General features: G+C 44.6%; 1 protein-coding gene across 1 annotated transcript in view; it reads right to left on the bottom strand.

The window, feature by feature from the left end:
• PTGIS (prostaglandin I2 synthase) overlaps positions 1-25,920 on the bottom strand; it is a 1,212,186-nt gene that overhangs the window by 242,452 nt on the left and 943,814 nt on the right. The window contains exon 8 of the mRNA XM_085619439.1: positions 21,419-21,600. Within this exon, the coding sequence (XP_085475565.1) occupies positions 21,419-21,600 (182 nt within the window). The remainder of the gene's footprint in view (positions 1-21,418; positions 21,601-25,920) is intronic.

The following is a 25,920-nucleotide window of genomic DNA, read 5'->3' on the forward strand; positions in this document are numbered from 1 at the left end:
ATGATAACTTCGGTGATTAATGTTCTTCCTAGAGAGAGATCCGAGTTTTGTCTAGTGGAAGGGTTGACTCCTGGAAAGGTAGCACTGAGGGTTAATGTGCCTGCTGCAAAGAACATGTACCATGCAGATCACAAAGTGCGCTGCTTTAATGGGGGGACCATGATGAATGGTTATTTAATGTCAGATGTAGATGATGGATCCCTGAACAGTGTCATGTATGTGCATGTTTACATTGCACTGAGGGGATTACCAGGTAATTGTTCACGCAGCTCTCTGATGGATGTCACATATGGTTTTTCTGAGACCCCGGATAGATCATGCAGTCTGTGTGTTCTCTTTTGTACGGCCAGTCACTGCCAGTCACTGGTGTATTCAACTGTGTTGCCTTGGACCGTGTCATGTATGTGCATGTAACTTGCATGATCGAGGTAACTATTAGCGGCGATACTACACGTCTCTTGGTCCTCTTTCAAGTGCTTGCCGTCCTTTTTCCCCAGCAACCATCCCCCCTCCCCCAGGGGCGGCAATCTGAGGGATAGCCCCAGGCGCCACAAGCTCTAGCTACGCTTCTGGTCCAAACTACAGCCAATCAGGCGACAGCACCACCCAGAATGTTCTCCTCAGAGGATCAGGCTCTCAGATTTTCTAGCACAAGTGTGATCCAGAGTGAACAGAGCAGAGAAGAGCCTCTGAGGGGAGGTGGGTGGGTTGCATGTGAATCTATGAAAGATACCAATACTTGAGAACCACAGATTACAGTTAAGTAACTTTTGTTCTTCTCCAGTATTGGGGTATCTATCATAGATTCACATGCCTGAATCAGAGTAGAGAGCAGTAACTTCATAACAATACTAGTGATATTATCATCACAAACATAAGATTATGCATATTGTAGGCAATATGTAATCACAAGTATAGATATTTTTATACATATATATATATTATCTACTGGCGGTCGCCAGTAGATAGTTATAGTTAGGACCGAGTTTCCATAGGAAATCTGAAAATTCTATTTTGAATAACTTTGGCGCAGGTTGACGAATCCACGCGAAATTTTCAAAACTAATGGGGCGCTCCGCTCAGCTCCTACCCTGAAAGTCTCGGGGTGATTCGCTAAGCGGGGGCTGAGAAAAAGGGGGGTCCCAAAACGCGTTTTCCCCATGCATTTTCCCAGAGGACCTTTAGTCGAAGGTACAGCCCGAACGGCTGAACAGAATTACTTGAAATTTGGCAAAGAGGTAGTCCTCATGTCAGGCATGTGCCTTCTGCATATATGGTGTTAATCTGTTCAGTAGTTCCTGAGAAATTTGCAGTTAAAAGTACATAAATATCTATAAGCGCGCACCGTGCGCTCACGGTGCGCGCACCCCAACGTGCGCGAGCGTAATTCCGATTGGTGGTTACATGTCAGTCAACATTCAAATCGTTCGAAATCAGGAAGTGTCGGCCGCCATTTTGTGTGTGACAGTGAAAAAGAAAGGTGGAGAACGTGAAAAGGGGGCAGGGTAGAGAGTTTCTGAACCCCTAGCCTTTGTCAGGGGGTCCCTGAAGGACCCCGAAGGGTGAGAAAAACATTTTATTTGTTTTTCAAAAATTTGCGGGGTCGCGCTCGGTGAAAAACCCCCCAAAAAAAAAAAAAAACATTTTAAACGAGCCATTCCATATTACAGGATACAGTCAATCTATAACTATATACATAGGTAGTTTATTGTAAAATAAAGATATAAAAATATAATAATGCATACATAAATTAGCATTTAAAAAACCTTACAAATTCACTTAAAAAACCATAGGTTTCACACACGTTATAGTTAGGAATCAGCATTCAAAAAACCTTGCAAATTCACTTAAAAAACCATAGGTTTCACACATGTTATAGTTAGCTGGACCTTTCACTCGTAAAAAACCATTGAAATTCCCCCGTTATAGTTAATTCAAGGATGATGTCATCAGTGATGTTATGAGTGATGTCACTGACCATGTCATGAGTGATGTAATATGTGACATCATCAGCAGTGGATTGCGGGCGCGCGAGTTATAGTTATCTGAACTAACTATAACGGGGGAATTTCAATGGTTTTTTACGAGTGAAATGTCCAGCTAACTATAACATGTGTGAAACCTATGGTTTTTTAAGTGAATATATATATATACGCATATATATATATATATATATACACCAACAATCATAGAATAGCTGTATGACAGAAAATAGCAAGAGGAGGAAGGAAGAACAGAGGAACAGAGGCTCACCTTATTTAAAAAGATTACTAAGAACCGCCTGTCCCACAGACGTGTCGGCATCGCTGGCAGCTTCCAAACAGTAGTGCTTGGTAAAGATGTTCCTGCTGGACCACGTAGCAGCTCTGCAGATTTGATGAATAGGCACTCCAGCAAAGAGAGCGGTAGAGGAAGAGATTGCTCTAGTAGAATGTGCTCTCGGAGTTGTCTGTAAAGGTCTGCCTGCATGCTGATGACAGAAACAAATTGCAGCAGAAATCCAACGAGCAATGGACTGTTTGGATATTGGATATCCTGTACGCATCTTTCCAGAAGCTATAAATAGCTGATCAGATTTTCGTATTGAAGATGTCCTCTGTAAATAGAATTTGAGACACCTCTTGACATCAAGAGTATGTAAAGCCCTTTCTGCAGGTGATTGAGGATTAGGAAAGAAAGTTTTTAAAATGATCGGTTCGTTGAGATGGAAGTCCGAAGGTACTTTAGGCATAAAAGTGGGGTTAGTGTGTAGCACTACCGAATCTCTGGTGAATTGAAGATAAGGTGGCTTTATAGTGAAGGCTTGAATGTCACTGAACCGCCTAGCAGATGTGAGGGCTAATGGTAGAGAGACTTTCCATGAGAGAAATTTTAAATCTGCCTTATGAATAGGTTCAAAAGGGTGGCGCATGAGTTGTGAGAGCACAACGTTCAGATGCCAGGATGGAGGTGGACGGCGAATGGGAGGAAACATGTGAAACATTCCCTTGAAGAACTGCTGAATGATCCTAGAAGAGTACAGAGAGTTGGAACCATCCTGTCGGAATCTGGAGATAGCCGCTAGAAATACCTTAAGGGTAGAATGCGAAAGGCCTGATCTTGCCAAATGCAAAAAGAAAGGCAAAATTTGTTCCGGTTTTGCATGAATTGGATGAACGCTGGCGTCATGGCATCAAATGCAAAATCGTTTCCATTTAAGCCTGTATGTCTTGATTGTGGAGGGTGCTCTAGCATTGGCCAAGACTTCTCTACAGTCCGAAGGAATATCTACGTGAGCAAATTCAAAGTGCTCAGGCGCCAGGCCGCTAAGTGCAGGGATGCAGGATCAGGGTGGCAGATCTGGCCGTTCTGAATGGATAGAAGGTTCGGTATTTGTCGCAAGTGAATGGGATCGCATTCGGAGAGAAGGAGGAGTTTGGTGAACCAGAACTGGCGAGGCCACCTGGGAGCAATGAGTATTAGGCGACAAGGCTCTTTCTTCATTTTCCGGAGAACCCTGGGAACCAACGGTATCGGTGGAAAAGTGTAGGCATAAATCCGCGACCAGTTCATCAAAAAAGCATTCCCTCACGATCCCTTGTGGGGAACCAACTTGCAAAAAATGGGCATTTGTGGTTAAGGCTGGTCGCAAACAAATCCAGATCGGGCCGACCCCACTCCTGAAAAATACGATTCAAGGTTGGTTGATGGAGCTCCCACTCGTGATTGGAAGTTGTCAATCGGCTTAGGGAATCCGCGATAACGTTGGAAACTCCCGGGACATGGATTGCTGTCAGACTTATCCGATGTTTGATCGCCCAATCCCAAATCTCCTGGGCTTTCCGAGACAATAGTGCGGATCTTGTCCCTCCTTGTTTGTTCAAGTAGTGCATACTTGTTGTGTTGTCCGTCCGGATCAACACTGATGCTCCAAGAATGGTGCGAAAAGATTTTAGAGCTAGGAAGATCGCCAGCAATTCCAAGAGGTTGATATGCCAAGTTTGTTGCTGAGCATCCCATCTTTCACTTACTGTCAGTCCTTGCAGGTGAGCTCCCTATCCTTCTAGGGAGGTGTCCATGGTGATGACGAAGCTTGGAGCTTCTATTAGGAATGAGCAGCCTGCTGCTACATTTTTCTTGTAAGTCCACCATCGTAGAGCGTCCCTTATTTGAGGAGTGATGCGGATGAGATCGTCGAAGGATCCTGAAACTTGTAGCCACTGTTTGTTGAGTTCCTCTTGCAGAGATCTCATTCTGATATGGCAGTTGAGGACCAGAGGAATGCAGGATGAAAGCATCCCCAAAAGCGACCTGAACTACCTGACTGAAACACACTCTTTTGATCGCAGTAGCTGGGCAAGTTTGCAAAGTTTCAGTTGCCTTTTGTTTGAGACAAAGGCTTGTGTTCGCAAAGTGTCTATGGTGGCTCTCAAGAACGTTCTGTTTTGTGATGGGGCGAGGTGAGACTTGTCGAAATTGATGGAGAGGCCAAGAGATTGGAAAAGAGATAGACATCTCTGTGTATGGACGTTTGCGATGTTGAAAGAATTCGCCTTGATAAGGCCGTCGTACAAATAAGGAAAAAATTGAATTCTCTCCAGCTGAAGGTGTGCAGCCACCAGTGCTAAGACCTTGGTAAAGAGCCGGGGTGCGGAACGTAGTCCGAAATGGAGGACTTTTAACTGAAAGTCCCTGCCAGCCACTCTGAACCTCAAGAACTTTCTGTGTTTGGGTAGAATTGGTACATGAAAATATGCGTCTTGGAGGTCGAGGGTGGTCATATGATCACCCGCAGCGAGACGTTGAAGGATTTCTTGCAGAGTTAGTATGCGGAAGGATAATTTTTAGAGATATTTTTTGAGGGAGCGAAGATCTAGAATGGGGCGTCATTCTCCCGATTTCTTCTTTATCAGAAAAAATCTGGAATAAAAGCCGGTTCCTCTTTGCAATCGAGGGACTACTTTGACCACTCTTTTTCGCTGCATCAAATTTATTTGGGCAAAAAGCTCTGAACGGTAAGCTGGAGGTGGTCCTTTGGGAGGAGAATTCGGAGGAAGTTTTACAAATTCTAGAACGTGGCCTCTGGCTACAATGTCCAAGACCCATTTGTCTGTTGTTATCTTCGACCAGTTTGAGTAGTAACGGGAGATTCTTCCTCCAACTTTTAACGGGGCAAGCAGTAGAGCAGGTGGCAGTTGTCACTGCTTCTTGGACGTATAACGTCCGCGGTAGGTAGACTCCCTTCTATTTTGCGAGTAGAAGGTAGATGGTTGCTGTCTGAATGATTGTTGGCGCTGGGAAGAGTAACGTTGGTTACTTTGATAGGACTGATAGTCTTTGGTGATTATATCCTCCTCGATTAGAAAAGGATCCGCGGCCTCTCACACCCTGAAAGGGTGGTTTACGAAACTGAAGCGTTCCGAGAGATCTTGCTGTCTTGGTATCCTTTTTAATGGCCTGTAGGGCCTCGTCAACATGCTACCTAAAAAGAGACTAGCCATCAAAAAACATATCAATTATTTTAGCCTGAACCTCCTGGTGAAATGATGTTGATTTTAACCAGCCCTGCCTCCGCAGGACTGCGGCACCTGCTAGTTGTTGAAAACCTGTAGATACAACATCCACCGATGAATCAATAATCTCAGCCGAGATTCGTTCCCCTTCCTGGAGGATCTTAATCGCCTCTGACTTAGAGGGCTCAGGCAACATGTCGATGTAGGGAGAAATGTCCGACCACGTTTGTCTATCATATCATCCTAAGATAGCTAGTGAGTAAGCTGTACGAACTGTCATCATGCCATAGTGGACACCTTCTTCCCAATAGCGTCTTGGCGTCTACCATCCCGATCCGGTGGAGCGGACAGCGGAGAGGAGGGATTCCGCGCTCGTCATTGAGCTGCTTGGGTGATAACTGAATCTGCCTTTGGTTGGCCTATCAAGCATGCAGGCAAATTGTCCGGCGCCTTGTATTTTTTATCAAGGCAGAGCAGGACCGCAGGAACAGAAGCCTGAGCTTTCATAACTTTTAATCCTTCTTGCCAAATGAAATACATAATCGGAATAGACCGTACTTGTTTTCTTGGTTGGTCTTTAAAACCATAAAGAAAACAATCATCCTTGTTTGTTTCCATAGGAAGTAGAAAACGCTGTGAAGCCCTCTCCATAAGAAGGTGAAAACCTCCAATGTCAACAGGAGGAGAATCGACAGGAGCAGGAGTTGAAGGCAACGGAGTTTGAATTTGGTAATCATCCCATTCCGTGAGGAGTGATCTGTCATCCAATTCTTCTTCCTCTCTATCGTCATCAGAGGTGTGAACATCCTGAGAGTGATGCGAAGGTACAGGAGAATGTGGCCTGGGTGGCCTCAAAGCTGACGAAGATTGAGGCACAGGTGTGGGCGGTATAGAAGAAGCCGATTCAGATGGAGGGAAACGGCGATAGTAATCGTCCAACATGTACTGCAGATTGTTTAAAAGAGCCAAAGGCATTTGGGCCGTAGGGATTGGATTTGGAGCTGAGGGAACCGTCTCCGGACAAAATTTGTCATCCTGATCCACATCTTGGTACTTAATGAGGAGTTCAGAAGGGCTCCTGGGGGTACGAAACCTATCTCACTCCTCTGACTCTTTACCATCCTCTTCAAAATCCAGTAGTTGTTCAGGTAACCTAAGAGGAACCTTAGCAGGAGACATTGTAATTGGAAAAAGCACCTCCAATGAAGATCCACGTCTTTGTAGTAAAGAAGACGTCGCTGTCGATGGAGGCAATTGTATAAATGATGTCGTAGATGGTGTAGAAGATACAGCAGGCGTAGACGAAGGCCAAACCTGAAGAGCCGTACATGAAGATAGTGGTAACGTCGACGAGGCAGGCGTCGATCGAGTCATCGTCGATGAGACGGACTTCGTCGACGAGACGGACTTCGTCAATGAGGCAGTCGTCGACGAGGCAATCGTCGACGACATTTTAATCTTCGTTGTCGAAGAAGCGTCGATGGTAGATTTAATCTCTTTCGTCGACAGAACTGGTCTGACGGCGACAGATAACAGCGTCGATGGTGAAGATGACGACGTCATTATCATCTGTGGCTTCGGCGACGAGAAGGTTGTAGTCGACGTCATCGTAGTGGCGATGGAAGGCTTCGTCGACGAAGGCGTCGTTGTCGAGCTCGTCGACGAGGGACCCTGTTTCTGAGGTAAGTCCTTGTCAGAAACCTGCTTTGAAGATTGAGACTTCGCAATCTTTCTCGGGGGGGGGTAGATGGCATAGTTTTACTCTTAGAAGGTGGAAGAGCCTTTTTTGAAGTAGAAGGCAACTCAGCACTCTTGGAAGTATGCTGTTTCTTCGACACCTTAGCCCCAGGAGAAGATAAATCTGTGTCAACACAGTCTGGACAGAGGCAACACTCAAAACTTCAGATAAGGGATTGTCCTGATCTTTAATCTTCTGTAGCCACAGAAGTAGACGCCCCTCTCTGTCCATCAGAGTTTTTTGTGGGAAAGTTCTGCAGATCTTGCAGTCTCTCACCTGGTGGTCAGGATACAAGCAGTAAATGCATTTCTTGTGGGGATCTTCTGAAAACAGCCGGAGCTTCCCACAAGATTCAGAAGGTCGAAAGAGATCTCAATAAAATTTCCCATATTATACGGTTTATTTTCCCAGTTCTTCCTATTCCAATTATTTCCCTTCTTTCATCCATTTAATCATAGGTGCCCATATCTCAGATCCTTTTTTCTTGGCTCGATGTCCCTTAGCCTCATACAGTACCATTTCTTGAGTATATATATTAAGGAGCCCATAAAACCATGCTAAATAACTAGGCGCATCTTCCTCCTTCCAAGCTGTTGCAATCAATAACCTTGCTACTGCTACTGTCATAAATACAAAATCTATCTGTGATGGTAATAGATCTAGTTTATAGTCAAATCCAAATAACATTAGTGTCGAGGTTAAACTAAAGTTTTTGTTAAGTGTTCTAATCCAGAATTCTTCTATGCCAGTTTTAAGGGGTGTTAATTTACTACATGAGGAAAACATATGAATTAAATCTGCAGGGCCCACCTGACATCTAGGACATACATCATTCTCCCGTTTCCCCCATTTAAATAATTTCTCCGGAGTGTAATACAAATTGAATATCGTTTTATAATGTTGTGATTTGAGATTTGCTGAGAGAAAATTATTTTGCGCTAACTCCAATGTCCGGTCTATATCTATTTCCTCATCTTCTAAATTCTCAACCCATTTAGCCTCAATTTTTCCAATGTCGTCCGGGAGATTCCTTAACAAAATATTATAATAATCCCCAATCTTAGCTTTTCCTCGAGAAACTACTTCTAAAACTGGTATAGAATCCAATTTAAAAGTTTCTTGCGGGAGTGTTTTCAACCAACTCCAGATTTGAATATATTTAAATTGAGATTGTTCATCTATTCCTTTAGATCTAACCAAATCCCAAAATTCTATAGTCTCTAATTTATCGTTATACAAATACCTAATTCTATCTATCCCAGCCGACGCCCAGCCTCTTGCCATAGCATCATCCATCCCAGCTGGAAATAGTGCTGAGCCCCACAGTGGTGTATACCTATTATATTTCGTGATTTTCAATTCATTCATAATTTTCTTCCATATCCCCCAGGCAGATCTTAAACATTTAAATCGAGTTTTTTTTATAATAGCTGGGTTCTATTTTCTTCAAGAACATACCCGAAGCCTCCTTGCCAATAGCTAAATGATATATTGATGGTAACTCGTTTTCAAGGGAGATCTTATCATTTAATAACGGGACCATTTGTAGGTGGAAGAGCCTTTTTTAAAGTAGAAGGCAACTCAGCACTCTTGGAGGTATGCTGTTTCTTCGACACCTTAGCCCCAGGAGAGGATAAATCTGTGTCAACACAGTCTGGACAGAGGCAACACTCAAAACTTCAGATAAGGGATTGTCCTGATCTTTAATCTTCTGTAGCCACAGAAGTAGACGCCCCTCTCTGTCCATCAGAGTTTTTTGTGGGAAAGTTCTGCAGATCTTGCAGTCTCTCACCTGGTGGTCAGGATACAAGCAGTAAATGCATTTCTTGTGGGGATCTTCTGAAAACAGCCGGAGCTTCCCACAAGATTCAGAAGGTCGAAAGAGAGATTTCTTTGAAGAAGACATCCTAACAGGAAAAGTTTCCAAAGAAAACTGAGAAGAACTGAGCAGAGCTCAGGGAGACTCCCTTCACACGACGTGCGTTAGAAAATCTGTGAGCCTGAGCCTCTGAAGAGAGGCCAATATTACAGTTGTAGATTTGGTGCTGCCCACCCACCTCTGTCCTGTGGAAGTGATCAATATTTTAATGATCTCCTAATTTTCCGAAATTGCCATACAAAATTAGAGAACATTGTCTCCATTCTTCGGTTAATAAACCCTGGTATTTCCAATGGAATTGACCGAAATAAGTATAATATTTTTGGAAAAGCCTTCGTTTTTAAAACATTAATCCTCCCCACAATAGTTAACTGAATTTTATCTATCCGCCTTAAGTCTTTCCCAATTTCATCTAATGTTTTATCTAGGTTACTTGTCCATATTTTATCTAAATCAGCTCCTATCTTCACCCCCAGATAAGTCGCGAATTCAGTTTGTCGTTGATCTAAAATATTACCCCCCTTTGAGCAAATAATTTGAGTCTTACTACTATTAAGTAAGTATCCCGATCTTTTTCCGAATTCTTCCGCCATCTTTTCAATTTCTTTTATTGCTAACTCAGGATTGGATGTCATGATGGCTATACCGTCTGCATATGCCAATACTTTCGTTTCATATCCATTGGTTCTGATAGGTCTGATATTAACATTTCTTAATAGTTGTTCAATAAAGGGGTCTAGATAGATGGCAAAAAGAATCAGAGAACATGGACATCCTTGTCTTGTTCCTCTAGCTATTTCTATGTTTGTTGAGGTATTGCCCATGATCTGTAGTTTAGCTATTGGTTTATAATACATTGCTCGATTAGCGGTTAAGAGTCTTGATCCAAACACCGTGCTGATAAAACATCCCATAAATATTGCCAGCCCACACGATCAAAAGCCTTCTCGGCATCTAAAAAAATTATTGCTATTTTTTCTTCGTTGGCCTCCGCAATATCTAATAACGATATTACCCTTCTAATGTGATCCATAGTTCCCTGGCCTGGGATAAAGCCATGTTGCCAGGGTGAAACTAACTGAGCAATCACCTTCTGTAACCGATTTTCTACAACTTTAGAATAAAGTTTAGCATCCGAATTTATTAATGCAATCGGTCTGTATGAGCCCGGTAGCTCTGGCGGCTTATCCTTTTTTGGAAAAACGACTATATCCATCTCTCGCCATGAAATAGGTGGTATACCTCGATACTGTACATCTAAAAATAAATCTAGTATTAGTGGAGCGAGTTCTAACTGAAGCAGTTTGTAAATTTCGATTGGGATTCTATCCGGACCACAAGCTTTCCCATTAGATAGCGAAGCCATTGCAGTCAATATTTCTTCCATCCTAATTTCCTCTTCTAATTTTAATTTGGCTCCCTCCTCAACCTCCCTAGTCTCTATGGGCAATATGTAGGTAGCTAAATACCGGTCGGTAACGGACGAAATTCGGTAAATATCCCGTTACCGACTGGTATTTAGCCAATTGAGATGTAGGAGTCCAAAAAGAAGGATTCGGTAATTATGAATCGGTAAATACCGATTCATCATTACCGAATTCTAATTTTCCGATTCATATTTACCGAATTCATATTTACCGATTCGGTAAATATGAAATGGTAAAACGAGAAAGGAGATGTAGGTAAATTCGGTATTACCGAATTCCATGAAATTCGGTATTTAAGAATCGGTAATTAACACTGAGTGAAAGCAGGTGGTATTCAGCCACAGTGCATATAAGCAATCCCAAAATGCAACAGCGTGAACACCATGGCGGCTCTGTATGTGATTGCAAGGCGCCTACGTCTACAGGCAGCAGGTCTGAGGATTTGGAGACGGGAGGAACGCATTTACAGACAGCGCATCACACTCTTTCAACAGACTGAGGCTGAGATACATGAAAGGTACAGGCTACACCCCCAAACCATCATGGACCTGATAAGGGACCTGCACCCACTACTGGACCATCCAACAACAAGGGCGCATGCCATACCACCACATGTGCAGGTGCTCTGTAGCCTACATCTACTCGCATCTGGCAGTTACCAGGGGGTGATAGCTGCGGTAGGCGGGGTATCCCAGAGTTGCCTGTCCCGTTTCTTCAGGAAGTTCCTGGATGCCATGATGCAGAGAATGCAACACTACATTAGCTTCCCAAACACACAGGCTGAACTGCTGAAAACAAAGACAGACTTTTACCAGATGGCACAGTTCCCGCATGTCATAGGCTGTATTGATGTCACACACATTCCAATCTGCCCACCAGCAGCCACTGAGCACATCTACAGAAACAGAAAGTCCACCCACTCCATAAATGTGCAGGTAATCTGCAATGCAGGCAACATAATCACTGATATCGTAGCTAAGTTTCCTGGGAGCACCCACGACTCCTACATCTTCCAGAACAGTGGGATCTACACATGCCTGGTTGCCGGAGAATTTGGAGAAGGATACCTGCTAGGTAAATCACTGTGACACTCCCTAATATTTACCGCATATGAATGTGTATTGAGGTATTGTAACTAATGGTACTCTCTTACTCACCTAGGCGATAGTGCATATGCCGTGCCGTCATTCATCCTCACTCCCTATCTACACCCATCAACCCTGAGTGAGAGACGATATAATGTGGCACACAAATCAACACGCAACGTGGTGGAGCGCATGTTTGGACTATTGAAAAGCAGGTTCCGCTGCCTCCACAAAAGCGGAGGCGCACGCCAGTACACACCCATCATCTGCTGCAAGATCATTGCCACTTGTGCAATGCTGCACAACCTTGCCACCAAGACAGGTACAGAGGTGGAAATGACAGATTTTGAGGACAATAATGATGAGTTTGCACAGCCAGAGCCCAACGCAGCAGGAGTGGCAGCAGCAACAGATGGGAGAGTGAGACGGGCAGAGATCACATGCAACTACTTCTAAGTAAGTAAGGGGACACAGCCAGTAGTTGGATGCCATGACGTAGTTTTAATTATCCTGCACTACGCCACAAAACAACGGCAAAACTGGCCTAACAAATTGGTGACATCTCAAGTTGGAAGTCAATGGTTCCTTCACCCAACTGTGTCCTGTACTTGTGTGCTGCATCAGCGTCTGCGCCCACGCACTACAGTGTGGGATGCCAGTGATTGCGTGTCCTGACTGCCTGTGGGACCAGTGGCAGCCCCATGGCGTCTGCTGCTCCTCCGTGTGTCTGTGACAGGGGAGGTAATGCTGCTCCTACTGGTGGTGTCCTCGCTGTCCCCAGCATCCACAGCACCAGTGGTGGCAGAGTGGCTTGTAAGCAGCACCTCAAGTGCACTGGTCACCCTCACCAGCCCCCTGGAAACATCATTGCTGCAGTGCGCAAGGCCCTCCTGCATTGCCACGGAGCGCCTGCAGAGCAGAGGAGTGACAGTTGCTAGGCGGTTCACTGCCCTTGTGTGGTGATCAATTTTCTGCCTCTCCCTGCGCTGTGTTGCTCTGTCCTCATCGATTTTTGTGCACAGCAGCATGACGGACTGGGACATGTCCCGCATGCCCGCAGCCATCTCCCTCATGCCCTCAGCCATTGAGCTTATGCCCCTGTCAATGTTGCCCATTGTGTCATTGAGGCCCTTCATTTGGCGCTGGACTGACTGGATTGCCTTGCCTTGTAGGCGCTGCACCTTCACCATGGTGGCCTCTAGCCCTAAGAAAACACCATGGCTCTCACCCTGTGGAGGCGGACTGCGCACCAGAGCCCTGCGGCGGCATCTGGCACCTGTGTGTGCTCCCTCAGAGGCAGAGGGCAAACCGGCATTGCTACCATCCAGTGGCACAGTGGATGTTTCCTCCCCCCTCGAGTCTTCTGATGAGGACTCTGACACATGCAGTCTGGCAACTGCACGCCTCCTAGACCTGACCAATGCAGGTGGTGTTGATGCGGGTGAGGCCAGCAGGAGTGGGGAGGCTGGATGTGGTGGCGAGGCTGGCTGTGGTGGCGTGGCTGGCTGTGGTGGTGATGCTGGCTGTGGAGCTGTTGTCTGCCCAGCACTCGTGGTGGCCTTCTCTGTGCTGTCCTTCCGGGGTGCCCTCTCTCCCTTCTCCTGAGCAGTCCTGCGCAAAGTATCGCCTGTGGACAGAAATTCAACATCAGCTCAGTGTACCTGCAGCCCTGCATTGCTAACATCAGAATAAATTTCTGCATCACTATCTCATTGTCCTCTGCCTGCTTATCGCTTATGTCTGTCACATGCCTTGTTGTTCTGTGCTAATCTTGTCATGATAGGGGTTTCACAGACTACATCTCCCATAATGCATTACTGGTATGCACAAACACCTGTACTGGAGTGGGATTCACATTGCCCAATTGGGGATTTGGGATAGGGGCAGGGGGGCACAATGCTGTGCATGCGTCTTACCTTGTTTGGTAGCAGCTCTGGCAGAGCTGTCTGCATCCCCAATCCCAACGACACTTTCGGGCTCAATCGTGGACTCCACGAGCTCCTCAAGTTCAGTCAGGGCAGGTGCCCTGTTCCTTCCTCCTCCTGTCCGGCTGGCCTCTTTCTTCAGATCAGCCATCTTCCTCTTTGTGATGATACGGATGTCGCACCACCGCTTCTTCAGCACATCGATGTCCCGGGGGGTCACTCCGATTGCATTTACCTGCGCCTGGATTCCAAGCCAGATCCTTCTCTTCTCTGATTCAACCACTTGCAGGGACTGCTTTCCAAACAGCTTATTGTGCTGCTTCACCACCTCCTCCACAAGTAACTGCAGTTCCTTTGGACTGAATTTCAGTTTCCTCTTCATTTCCCCTCCATCTCTCTCTGTGTCCTGGCTGGCCATTGTGTCAGATTTCCTGTGCAAGTTCAGCCACTGACTCTGTTGCTTTCCTCTGCACTCCCAGCCTCTCCAGAGTCTGCTGATTGTGTGCACCTGCCTGGGTGTGGCCACTTCCTGGTTGGGTGGGGTGTGGTTTGCACGGGATTGGCTGATTCCTCAATTGCTGTTCATTTGAATTGCCGATTCAGTAAATACCGATTCGGTATTTACCGAATCGGTAAATACCTAATCGGTATTTACCGATTCGGTAAATAACGGTTCGAAGACACCGGTCGGTATTGTAGATTCGGTAAACATTTACCGATTTTTACCGAATCGGTAACAGTTACCGAATAATTAGGTACATAGGAAATACCGATTTCTAAATACCGATTCGGTAAAGTTCGGTATTTAGGAATCGGTAAATTTAACGTACCTACATATGGCCCTAACAGGCACATGCATCAAGCACAAAACCAGTCGCAAACGGGCAGATTCTCAGAATCTGCCCCTTTGCGACCGGTATTTTTGCATTTGGGATGCATCATCCCAAATGCAAAAATCGCTATTTAAGGAATCTCAAAATAGCGATTCCTTAAATAGCGATTGCATTTAAGGAATCCCTAATTGAGATTCCTTAAATGCAATGCATTACAGTTTAAAAAATAGCGATTTCGCTATTAGCGTGAGCAAATTACCATGAGGCTGGACCTCATGGTAATTTGCGATAACTTAGAAAAATGCACTTATTTGCATTTTTCTAAGTTTCATGTTGCCCACACACATGCCCTTAGAGCATGTGTGTATGCAACATTTGTGCAGAGTGAACATACATGGGTGCAATAGGGTGTCATTTTGACACCCTTGCACCATCGAAATTGCGGGAGCAATTTGCGAGTACCTACTGGTGGCCCATAGCAATTAAGGAATTTGTGGGAATCGCTATTTCTTTAGCGATTCCTACATGCATAGGGTTTTGCTATTCCTTAATTGCGATTCCTTAATAATCGCTATTAAGGAATCGCAAAACCCTATGATGATGCATGTGCCTATTAATCCCTTATCTCATTGTTCTGTATAGTTACCCCAGTCTTATCCTCTTGATATAGCTTTTGATAGAATTGTCTAAAAACCTCAATAATTTCCTTCGTATTTCTCTCCAATGAACCTTCGGAATTTCGTATTTGTACTATATTGTTTCTAATTATTTTCTGCCGAGTACGAAGAGCCAATAATTTCCCTGCCTTTTCACCATACTCATACATTTCTTTTTGGTATACTTGATATGTTTGAGCTACTTGCACCTGAAAATGTTTATTTATTTCGCCCTTGACAATGGCAGTTTTAGTCCATAAATCTTTTAATATCCTCTGGTCAGCATGTAAAATCTGATTAGTATGATCCATCTGTAACTGTGCAAGTTCTATCATTAAATCATTAATCAAATTTTGTTTCTGTTTTTTCTGATGTCCGGCATATTTTATCGTTTCCCCGCGTAATCCTGCCTTATACGCATCCCATACCATAATCCTTGAAGCACTGTATCTATTCATTTCAAAATATTCTTTCGTCCAGCTTTTTATCTAACCTTTATATGTTTCATCTGCCAATAATTTGCGGTCAAACGTCCATTATCGTATTTCCTGATTTTTGCATTGTTGCCATTCTATTTTTAATATCAATGGATTGTGGTCAGAGAAAATTTGTGGCATTTTCTTAATTTCCATATTTTCCAATAAGGAGGTAGAGACCATAAAATAATCTAATCGTACATATTTCTTATGGGGGTGCCAATAATATGTGTATCCAGGATCATTGGCATGTTGATATACCCAGGCATCATTTAGCCCATATGAATCCTGAAAAGCTTTTATCGCCCAATAAACCTGTGGTTTCCTACCTTGATACTGATATTGAGTACAGATTAAATGCACATTATCTTTATGTATATTAAAATCACCACAGAGGAGTCGACCAGGTTGCTAGCTCTATCTCTAAATCTACCCAAATTTTCAGATCATCTTGATTAGAACCATACACCGTAACTATTGTTAAGCCCGTTTCTAATGTAACAATGGCCCATCTACCCCCCTTATCTGCCAAGATACGTTTAACAGGTCCTGTATTATATCGCAAATATATCGCCACTCCTCTTATTGTTGTCGAACATATTACCATTTCATACCCTCTTATCTGCAATTGTTTATTACTAGCCCATGAAATATGTGTTTCCTGTAGACATATAACTTCTGGATTCCAGAATCGTAAAATTTCAAAGACCCTTTCTATTTTCTTCCTACTAATCAAACCTCCCACATTTACTGAACACACCCTAACTTTTACCCATAGCGTTTCACTTTGATTATTTCTTTCATGTAATCTGCCAACTCTTTTAGTATATTTATTCTATCTCTCCTTCCTCTGGTTGCTCTGCCCTGCTTATGTTTTTCCCCTCTCATTTCCCCCACCTTCCCAACCCCCCCTCACTCCCACCCTGTCTAACCCTTACCCTTCCCCCTCCCTTCCCCTTGGAAGTGTCCAGACCTAGGTCTGGCATTAGATGGATACCGAGCCATAACCCCCGATCCGCCCCGCCCCTCCTTCTTATAGTACACATATCTTGTATTTCCCCTTTAATCTTTTTTTTTTTTTTAATTTTTATTTGACATAATACTCAAGTCAACTCCTAAATTTCCAGATCGTTGATTTATGGTAATCATGTAATTCCTCGTCTCTTATTTCTTTAGTTCATCTAAAAATTCTTTAGCCTTAACTTCTGAGGTGAAAAACCGAGATCTATCCCCAATCACAACTTTTAGTTTGGCCGGATTCAAAAGATAGGCCTGGGCGCCATTCTCTTGAAATATATTTATCATTTGTCGGAGGCGCCATCGCCTCTCTACAGTAACATGGCAAAAATCGGGACGCGTAAAAAACTCAAGCCCCTCAATCTGACATTTCTTGTCTGGTCTCGCTTTCTCAAAGATGGCCTGTCTAAGAAGATAGTTCCCGAAATATACCAATATAGCTCTAGGCTTTTCATCCTGTTGTGTGCGCTGCTTAGCATTTAATGGAATTCGGTGAGCTCTCTGGATTTTCTGTGACCAGTTCCAGCCTGTAAGCTCGGGGTAAGCTTTAGTCAGTATTTCGATCATAAAAAGACCTAAATCCGATCCCCCTTTATCCTCTGGTATGTCCAAAAATCTTAAATTGTTCTGGCGATTTTCTTGTTCCTCAATTTTCCATTGGATATCCTCCAATCTTGCCTCTTGTACTTCAATTTGTTTTTGGGCTTTCATAACATCTGTTTCCAAATTTTCTGTCCTCGACTCCAGCAGTGTAAGTCTATCTGGGATTTCTCCGCAAACTTTAGCGATTTTACGGACTGAACCTTGCATCTTACGTATGGCTGTTTGTGTCCGCTTATTTTCCTGTTTACTTTCTTCCGGGTGAGCCAATACGGATTGCAGTATAGTGTTCATTGTTGTATTTAAGTTGTTTCCTAGCCCTGACATCTGCTCTCCCGTGAGTTGAGTTGTGGGCGTATAATCCCACTGTAGTTCGTGCCTTTCCTGATCCGGGAGAGTAGGCGTCTGGCTGCCCTTCCTTCTAATTGTAGCAGAGTCTTGCCCAATAGCATCTGATATATTTCCTAAATCACTCTCGTCATCAGTTGAACTTGAAATCATAAATGATTCCTCAATTGAAGTTGTCCCATCGGAAAGAGAAAAAAAGGGCTCTGACATTTCTTTCTCAATATCTATTATGTGCTGTCTTTTGTTAGACATTAACTGGTCCTCGATTGATTTATTAGTCTTGTGTCCTTGTCCTTGTCTTTGTTGCCTAAAACTTCCTGATGGTTTCTTATTCCAATTTTTAAGGGTAGTCTTGTTTCTAATTTTTGTTTTGCGCCTTTTCTTTCACTTTTTGAAGCTATCATACTGCTATTCGAAACACTTCCCTATTCCTTCTCACTTACATCCGTGCCAAAGCATTCAGTTCGCAACGCTACTATTTCTGGGTCAGCTTGTATCTCTGCTTCATAATCTTCAGTCCCAGCAATATCAACATTCACGGTGTTATTCGTTTGAGCTATCTGACCTAAAATGTTACTCTGTTTGTCTGATAACCCTGCTGATTGGACAGCCTCCCCAGTATCAGCTGTCATTACAGTATTCAAAGTCTCCAAATTAGGAGTATGATTTGACAAGCCTCCCTCCTGCACCCGTCTGACCTGTTCAGCCTGCTCAGCCTGTTCTGTTTGCTCAGCCTGGACTGGCGAGGTTTCAGCTGCCAGGTTGTTCAGCACTTGAGGCGTAGCGTCTCTAGCAATATCCTTTTCGAGCTCCGATTCTAGTCCTTCACTGTCTTGCTGATTTTGAACTACCAAACCAGTGGCAGCAGTCAGTTTCTTCTTTCCTGAGAGCAGCTCCGCTATCGTTGGACCAGTCCTAAGCTGGCTATCCACCTCGTTTTTCCCTTTCGTCTTTTTTCCTCAGTGGGATCTTTTCGATTCCCTGTCTGCCCGCGGCATCCTTGCTGCCGTGTAGCTCCCGGCGTTATCGCGTCCATCGTCAGCATCTCTGCCGCCAGCGGACTTTGAACCACAGCTGCTGCTTACCCTTGCGTCAAGACTGTCGCAGCCATTGCGATACCCTTCGGCTTCATATTAACCAGGGTATCCCCTCGACAAGTTCTCTGCTGCTGCTCTCCACAGGTACGTTTCAGCTTTTTTATCTGGTGCCTTAATATCGCGGAGCAAGGAGGGGTACACTGACAGGAGTTAGCTTTTAACAGATCCCATATCTAGCATCGGCAATTTACTTTAGCATCGTAAACCCATTTCATACATCTTTGGGGCGGGAGTCCAAATCGGGAGGTTAGCTCCGTAGACGGTGCCTCAGCGCTGCCTCAGCCTCCCGCCATCTTGCTTCCCCGGAGGGCCTTTACAGTCCTTTATTAGTAGAAGATACTTTTTTAGCCTCCTTGTCCGATGTAGAGGGTGAAGAAGACAGCGTTGACCCAGAGGAAAGCTTAGGTGACCACTGTAAATGGTCAGTGACATCATCGGGAAGACTTGAGGTGTTTTCTTCTTCCCTCACTAGAAGAGCTGTCATGCGATCTAGCTCTCTTGCTATAAGTAGAGGCTCGGTCTTCCTCCTCAGCCAAAGAGAATTTAAGTCATAAAAGCAGTCTTGCCTCCCTATCCCTAAGAGTCTTGGTAGGGAAGGTATGGCAAATCTTGCAGTCGTTGGCCTCATGCTTCGGATAGAGGCAATAAAGGCAATCCTTATGTTGATCATCAACATGCAGGACCCTTTTTTAATCACAGGTCCTGCAGGATTTGAATAGGGCCTTCTAGTCAGACATCTTTTTGAAGAGTTGAAGAGAAAAACTGAGTGGCACTCAAGAGACTCCCTTCCACACGACGTGCGGTTAAAATCTAAGGAGAACTGCCTCTGCTGAGAGTGTTCTAGAGGGTACTGGTAGCTGATTGGTTGGAGCTGACTTTTGGTTCTTTTTACTATAAGGATGCAGGCCTTTGTCTTTTTAGCCCACTATTTATTCATGGCACTACTTTTGTATTTTACCATGGGACTCCCGCATCGGCGACGGGGAATGATTCAGGCATGTGAATCTATGAAAGATACCTCAATACTGGATAATTATTTGCTACATAATTACACTGCACTCAATGCAACATACACTCCAAATAATACCACTAAGTGCCACATAATTACACTCCACATAATTACACTCTACTGAATACAACATAAATACACTCCACATATTACCACTCAGTGCCACATAATTACATGCCACATAATAACACTCTACTCAATGCAACATAAGCACACTCCATATAATACCACTCAATGCCACATAATTACATGGCACATATATATATACTCTACTCAATGCAACATAAATAGACTCGACATAATACCACTCAGTACCACATAATTACACGTCACATAATTGCGCTCTACTCAATGCAACATAAATACACTCCACATAAATGCACTCTATACCACATACCACCAATCAACATAAATGCACTCCACACCATGACACAATTTCACTAAGCATAATTTCACTCAACACCACAGTTCCAGGCCACACAATTCAACTCCATACATTTCCAATACACACCGCATAATTACACACCAAACAACATATTTCAACTCCACAATCCACAACGTACCTCCAATCCACAGCATATAGTGTCACCACCTGAGCACCAAACATCACTCACCACCACCATTTTGCATCTGCGCACTACCTATGCATCACGTCAGTCTGCCCTTGGAATCTGGCATCTGTTGATTTTCCCCTAGTGTCCATCCGCTGCTCGTGTTCTAATTAAATTACTGTTTTCCAAACTCTACTCCCCCGTTATTTATGTCCCGCTCCCCCATAACAAAAAACATTATAACAAACAAGAATGAGAACAGGCAGGAAGAAGTTGCCAGCAGTGCAAGTACAAAAAAACTAGAAGACATTTTTTATGTTAAAATCTTTTGTTAATCAGGTTTTTCAGTTGTATATAATGTCGTCTTGGTTTGTATAAAGGTAACAAAAATGATTAACCCTTTTTATTATTACTTTTCAACATAATGCACAGCAGCCACAATGCTCTACAACATAGACAAAAGTTCTAGCTAAACACATAAGGTCCCAAAGGCGAGACCTATTGGCTATGTCAATGCTTGTTATTAATACTTTGACACTTTCTTCCTTAATATAGGCCGCCTTTGCATAATGTTTTGGGATTTCTAACAGTAACTTGTACATGCTTTGTTTAGTTGTATGGATAACACTTTTATTAAATGTCTATGCAAGTGCGCCACTGACATTACCCCCCTTTGATGTGATATTAATGAGCTATTGTAAAATCGGGTCTGCAATGGCAATGTATTTGTGGACCTGATGTGTACTTTTCTCTCTTTGCATGCTATTTTTTTGCGAAAATCATAATAAAAAATATAAATAAAAAATCAATATGTGCTAAATGACAAGCTAGTAAGGTTATTTTTATGGGATGGAAAAGTAACATGTGTTCGATCCAGGTAAGTATATGGCTTATTTTAAACTCTAAGGACACCTTCATCAAACTTATCACCATGCTAAAACAAAATGCTATGCACCACAAATTTTCGAATTCTCAGTAATCATAACAACATGGGGAGAGAGGAAAAGGTAATGGAGTGCATTAGGAAAAAGCATACATTGATACAATGTTAGAAGCAGTCAGGCCTAATCAATCGAAAATCAGGAGCAATCTTGGAAACGGTAAATGTTTCTTGTCAATATGTTTTCAAATAATGTCCATTAAATGTATGAAAGATTTTTGGTAGCAAAAAAAAGGCTTTTGCCCATGCTTTTTACAACATAATGCAGTCTGGCACATTATCAAAAATGAAAGTATGGCTGACTCACTGTCACAATAAATAAGTTTGCAAGTGCCAGGTCATTACCTCAGGTTCCTCGTAGATTTCCGGGTCCATCTGGGGGCTTAAATATGGAAAGAGGCAGAGTCTGTCTCCTTTTCTCAGGGTGTACTCCTTGCCGCATGCCATTCTCAGGGGCATGTCATGCATCACTTCTCTGGTGATGAAAGGGGCGGCTGTCAGGCGCAGTGTCTCGTAGAACACACTATCTGCAGAAAGAGAAAAATAAAATACAAACTTTATGCAGTGGACACAGCAGAACCAAGCAACCGTGGGCGAGTTCAGCATTCGGGCTAGAATGTTCTACATCAAAAAGACTCCGTAATCAGCACAGAAGTAGAGTCGATGGTTGAAGGTTTATTCCTGTCAACGGCGGGACTTAATTACTTTCTATGGTGAGAAGAAAAAGGGAAAACACCAAAAATGTTACGGGAATGGTGGAGAAGGGTTCTCTTCATTCTATTCTATTCAATTCTATTCTATTCTATTCTATTCTATGTGTCGTATATAGCGCACAGCTGCCCAAGAGGCCTCCCGGCACTGAGACATGCACACCTGCAAGACCTAAGCCAGTCATGCTGGTGTTAGAATAGATGAGTCTTTAGAAGTTTCCTGAAGGACGTTTCTGGCTACGCTCATTTTAGTTTGACAGGGAAGGCATTCCACAACTTGGAGCCAGATAGGCAAAGGACCGGCTGTCACCTCTGGCTTTCCAGACCTTGGGCATGATCAACAGAGAAGAGCTCTTGGAGCGAAGAGATCTTGTTGGCACGCATGCAAACTAGTCTTTGTATCACAGGGGGACCTTTTCCCTGCGTTGCTCAGTGGAACATGCATAGGGCCTTAAAATGTATCCTTTTTTGGATTGGGAGCCAACACAATGCACCCATGACTGGGGCTTCTGATTGGTGTTTAGGGATCTTTAGGGAAAAAAAGGTTTCCATGTGGAAAAATATTTTCCCTGTGGAAAAGAAATAAGAAGATTTAGCAATTCTACTTGACTTTTCAGAAGATTTCAGTATTACAGCCATCATTTCCCATTAGATGGAGAGCTGGCGTTTCTGGAAAAGCTGGTGTCTATGGACAAAGTCATATATGGTGAGCGTCTTTTCTTTCTGGGAGAAAAAGTTGAATGCGCTGGACCTTGTTATCAGAAATTCTTTACTGGAGTCGACAATATTTTAGACTCTGTCCAGGGGTGTAACACTGGCTCCTGCAGCCCCTGCGGCAAATGTGGGCCCCACACCCCAGGGGGTCCTTCATTCAGCCTAAAGCCAATGACTATCTATGAAATATGTCTATCTCAAGGGCCCCTCTCCACATTCTGCAGTTAGGCCAGATCATTTTGCTTTACTCCTCTGACTCTACCTTTACATGCTTTACTCTGACCCGACAGTCTTCTGATTTTTGGGCTTTCCACGTACATTAGCAGATGTAGCTTGATGACACAAAACCTCTTATGAAATTTGGAGAGTCACAAGAATGTCCATTTACCTCTGTCTCTAATTCATGATAAGATGAAGCACAGTACCGTGAACGTGGCTAGAGAGGAATCCTATAGTCAAATTCTGTAACTAATAGGTGCAGGCCAGGCAGAGCAATCTCCCCTTCCTAACAGTTGCTAGACAAGTAGAGAATGCATGCAGGACACCAAGGGCGCACATCTCCAAACTACAGGTGCAGGACAGGGAGAACTAGCTCCTATTAACTATAGGTGCAAAACAAGTACAGCAAGCATCTCTAAACCTGTAGGTGCTGGCCAGGAGAAGTAAGTTTTTTTGTTTTTTTCATTAAAGGCGAGTATTGCAGGTGTTTTTGAAGCAGAGTTTAAGAAGCAAAAACTTTGATAAATCACAGGTATGTTAAATGACAATCCAGCTCCTTTTAATCACAGGAACAGAGCTAACCTCCATGAATGAGAGAAGATAGGACAGGCACACTTAGCTTTTCAAAGAACAAGTTACTTACCTTCGGTAACGCTTTTTTTCGGGTGTATACAGTATCTGCCTGTGGATTCCTCACCTTTTGAATTACCCCTGCACCAGCATTACACGTAAATTCTTTTCATAGCTCTCCCACGTCAACAAGTACATCACAATAGCACGGCTCTGCTTTTGACTCCTTATGAAATCATCGGAGCCAAAAGAAGACCTCATTCGCGTGCTGACGTCAGTTCCACCCATTTTTTCCATGCTCTTACGGCTGGACACACAACATAATACAAGTATACACAGTATACAAAATATATACACAAATACATACATACAAATACAAATACATACATAAAAAGGAAAAGCCAAAAACGAAAGCATTTCCTGGCAATAAACTGTATGGTATATAAATTACCTATGAAAAATAACAATGTCAGTCAGAAGTTTTTCGGTATAAGCAGGTGGATCAGTGAGGAATCCACAGGCAGATACTGTATCCTCCAGAAAGAGTGTTACCGAAGGTAAGTAACTTGTTCTTCTGATGGATACACCTGCCTGTGGATTCCTCACCTTTTGAATTGAATCCCCAAGCTGTTCCTCTCTTGGAGAAGGGTGTCCAACCGCCTACACCAAAAACATCTTGCAGCACAGAGCATGCAAAATGGCCGTCCCTCCTAACCTCCGAATACAAGAGGGGGCGCTAGAGTGCCGGCTGCAAGATGGCCATCACGTAGTGAGTCTCTGCAGGCTGGACGGACAATCTGACATGAATCCAGCACTCCCAGCGACCATTGGAGGCCTCAATTGCCGGGGAATGACATCTGACACATTTGGCAGAAGATAACGGCAAGTTTGATGGACCACATTGCTTGGGCTGAGTAAAAGAGAAGAGGGAGCGGAGCAGAGGGTGCCACCTGCGGAAGCAAGATGGCGGCCCTGTGATCAGTAGAATGAGCGCGGCTGAGAGCTGGCTCTGTGCGGACGCCGGAGAGTGACCTGTCATCTCGTCGGCTCACAGCTCTGCAGTTGATACAAGGGGGAGATGAGCAGTACGGATTGACACCATCACCTACTGGTCAGCCCGCAGAGGGCAATCCCTGAGCGGGCTTCGACTCAGACCTTCCCTGCACGGGGAGATGGAGGACCCAGATGAAGCCCGGCGCACCCGGCGGCCATAGGAAATACACCAGACCGGGTGATCACATGCGGCCGCCTTTCCCTGGTGACCCGTGCGGTGGAACAGTGAGACAAGACTGGAAGAGTGGACCGGCTGGGATGCCACCCAGCTTAGTACAGCAGTGAGCGGGGCACTGGACCCAGTGAGGTGTGGAGAAGTGTGGCTCACTGGTGTGGAGAAGTGTGGCTCACTGGTTAGAGTAGGCAGACCTGGAAGCAGAGGTCAGCCCGGGACCAGGGTTCAATTCCCGGCTCGGCTGGGTCTTGAGTCCGTAAATTGTCCATGGACTCGATAATTCTCACTCCAGTGCATACTCGATTCATGGGTTCACACTCTGTGACTCTGGGCAATAGCTTGCTTAATCTCCACAATGGCCCCTCGCGGCGGGATGCCTGGCTTTCACCTTGTGGATGCCCTTCTGGGTTATCTCACAGGGGAATACCAGGACGGGTTCCCTAAGCAAGCGCTTAGAGACTGGTTGGTGATTTGCGCTATATAAATATCTGTACATTTACATTTACATCTGGAGGACTGACAGGAGCGGCAAGCGGATAAACTGGGGAGCCACAACAGGGCCTGAGTGGAATACGGCCTCCCCGGACTCATCCCTGCTGATCCCCTATGAGTTGAAGGTCCTGGCCTGTTAGGGCCTGGGGCAAAGGGAAAAGCGAGACTCAACACATTCCTGAGGCAAGGTAGGAGCGGGGGAGGGGATAGACGGTGGCTGTGAGTGTATGCCCCCCTTCACTCTTCAGGATACCGGCAGTGGGAGCCACCCCGGGGGAGGAACAGCCTAGGCTCATACCTGAGGCCCACTCTGCGTGGTGAAGTGGACGGCGGCCATGCAGGAGGGAACTGCAAGGCGAAGTCAAACAATCCAGTTCTGCGGGTCCCTGTGGTGGGGCCCTGCCGGGTATTGTTAAGAGATGGATAAAATTGGAGGAGGGGAGAGACCTGGTTGGGCGCACCCCCTCTCATTGTGCTGGTTGCTGAACAAGGTGACCAAATTGAGAGGGGGTGGCATCGTGCAGGGGTGGCCGGCATTGTGAGTTCTGGGGACCCCGCTTCACCACCTGCCTCATTGGAGGCGGGCTCACATCAGACACTGCACTGACCCACCAAATAGCGCTTCCATCGATCCGAGGAGGAGGTCGCCCGTGCGGGGAGGCTCTTTGGTGACCCACGCACCACAAGACAGGGACACTGAAACAGATACGGTTGCCCTGGCAAAGTACACTCCCTGAGGAGTGGGAACGGAAGCGTGCCATGGGTAAAGCCAGCGCAAGGCAACCAAAGATCTCCTTTGAACATTGCAAGACCCTCTGGGTTAACCCCCCCAGAAGAGGAGCCATCATAAATAGCCATGAACCCCACGTTGTTGCAAGAACAAAATATCTGTGAAATGTTCATGAATCTAAAGC

This window comes from Triturus cristatus, chromosome 7, assembly GCF_964204655.1.
Source record: "Triturus cristatus chromosome 7, aTriCri1.1, whole genome shotgun sequence".
NCBI lineage: Eukaryota > Metazoa > Chordata > Amphibia > Caudata > Salamandridae > Triturus > Triturus cristatus.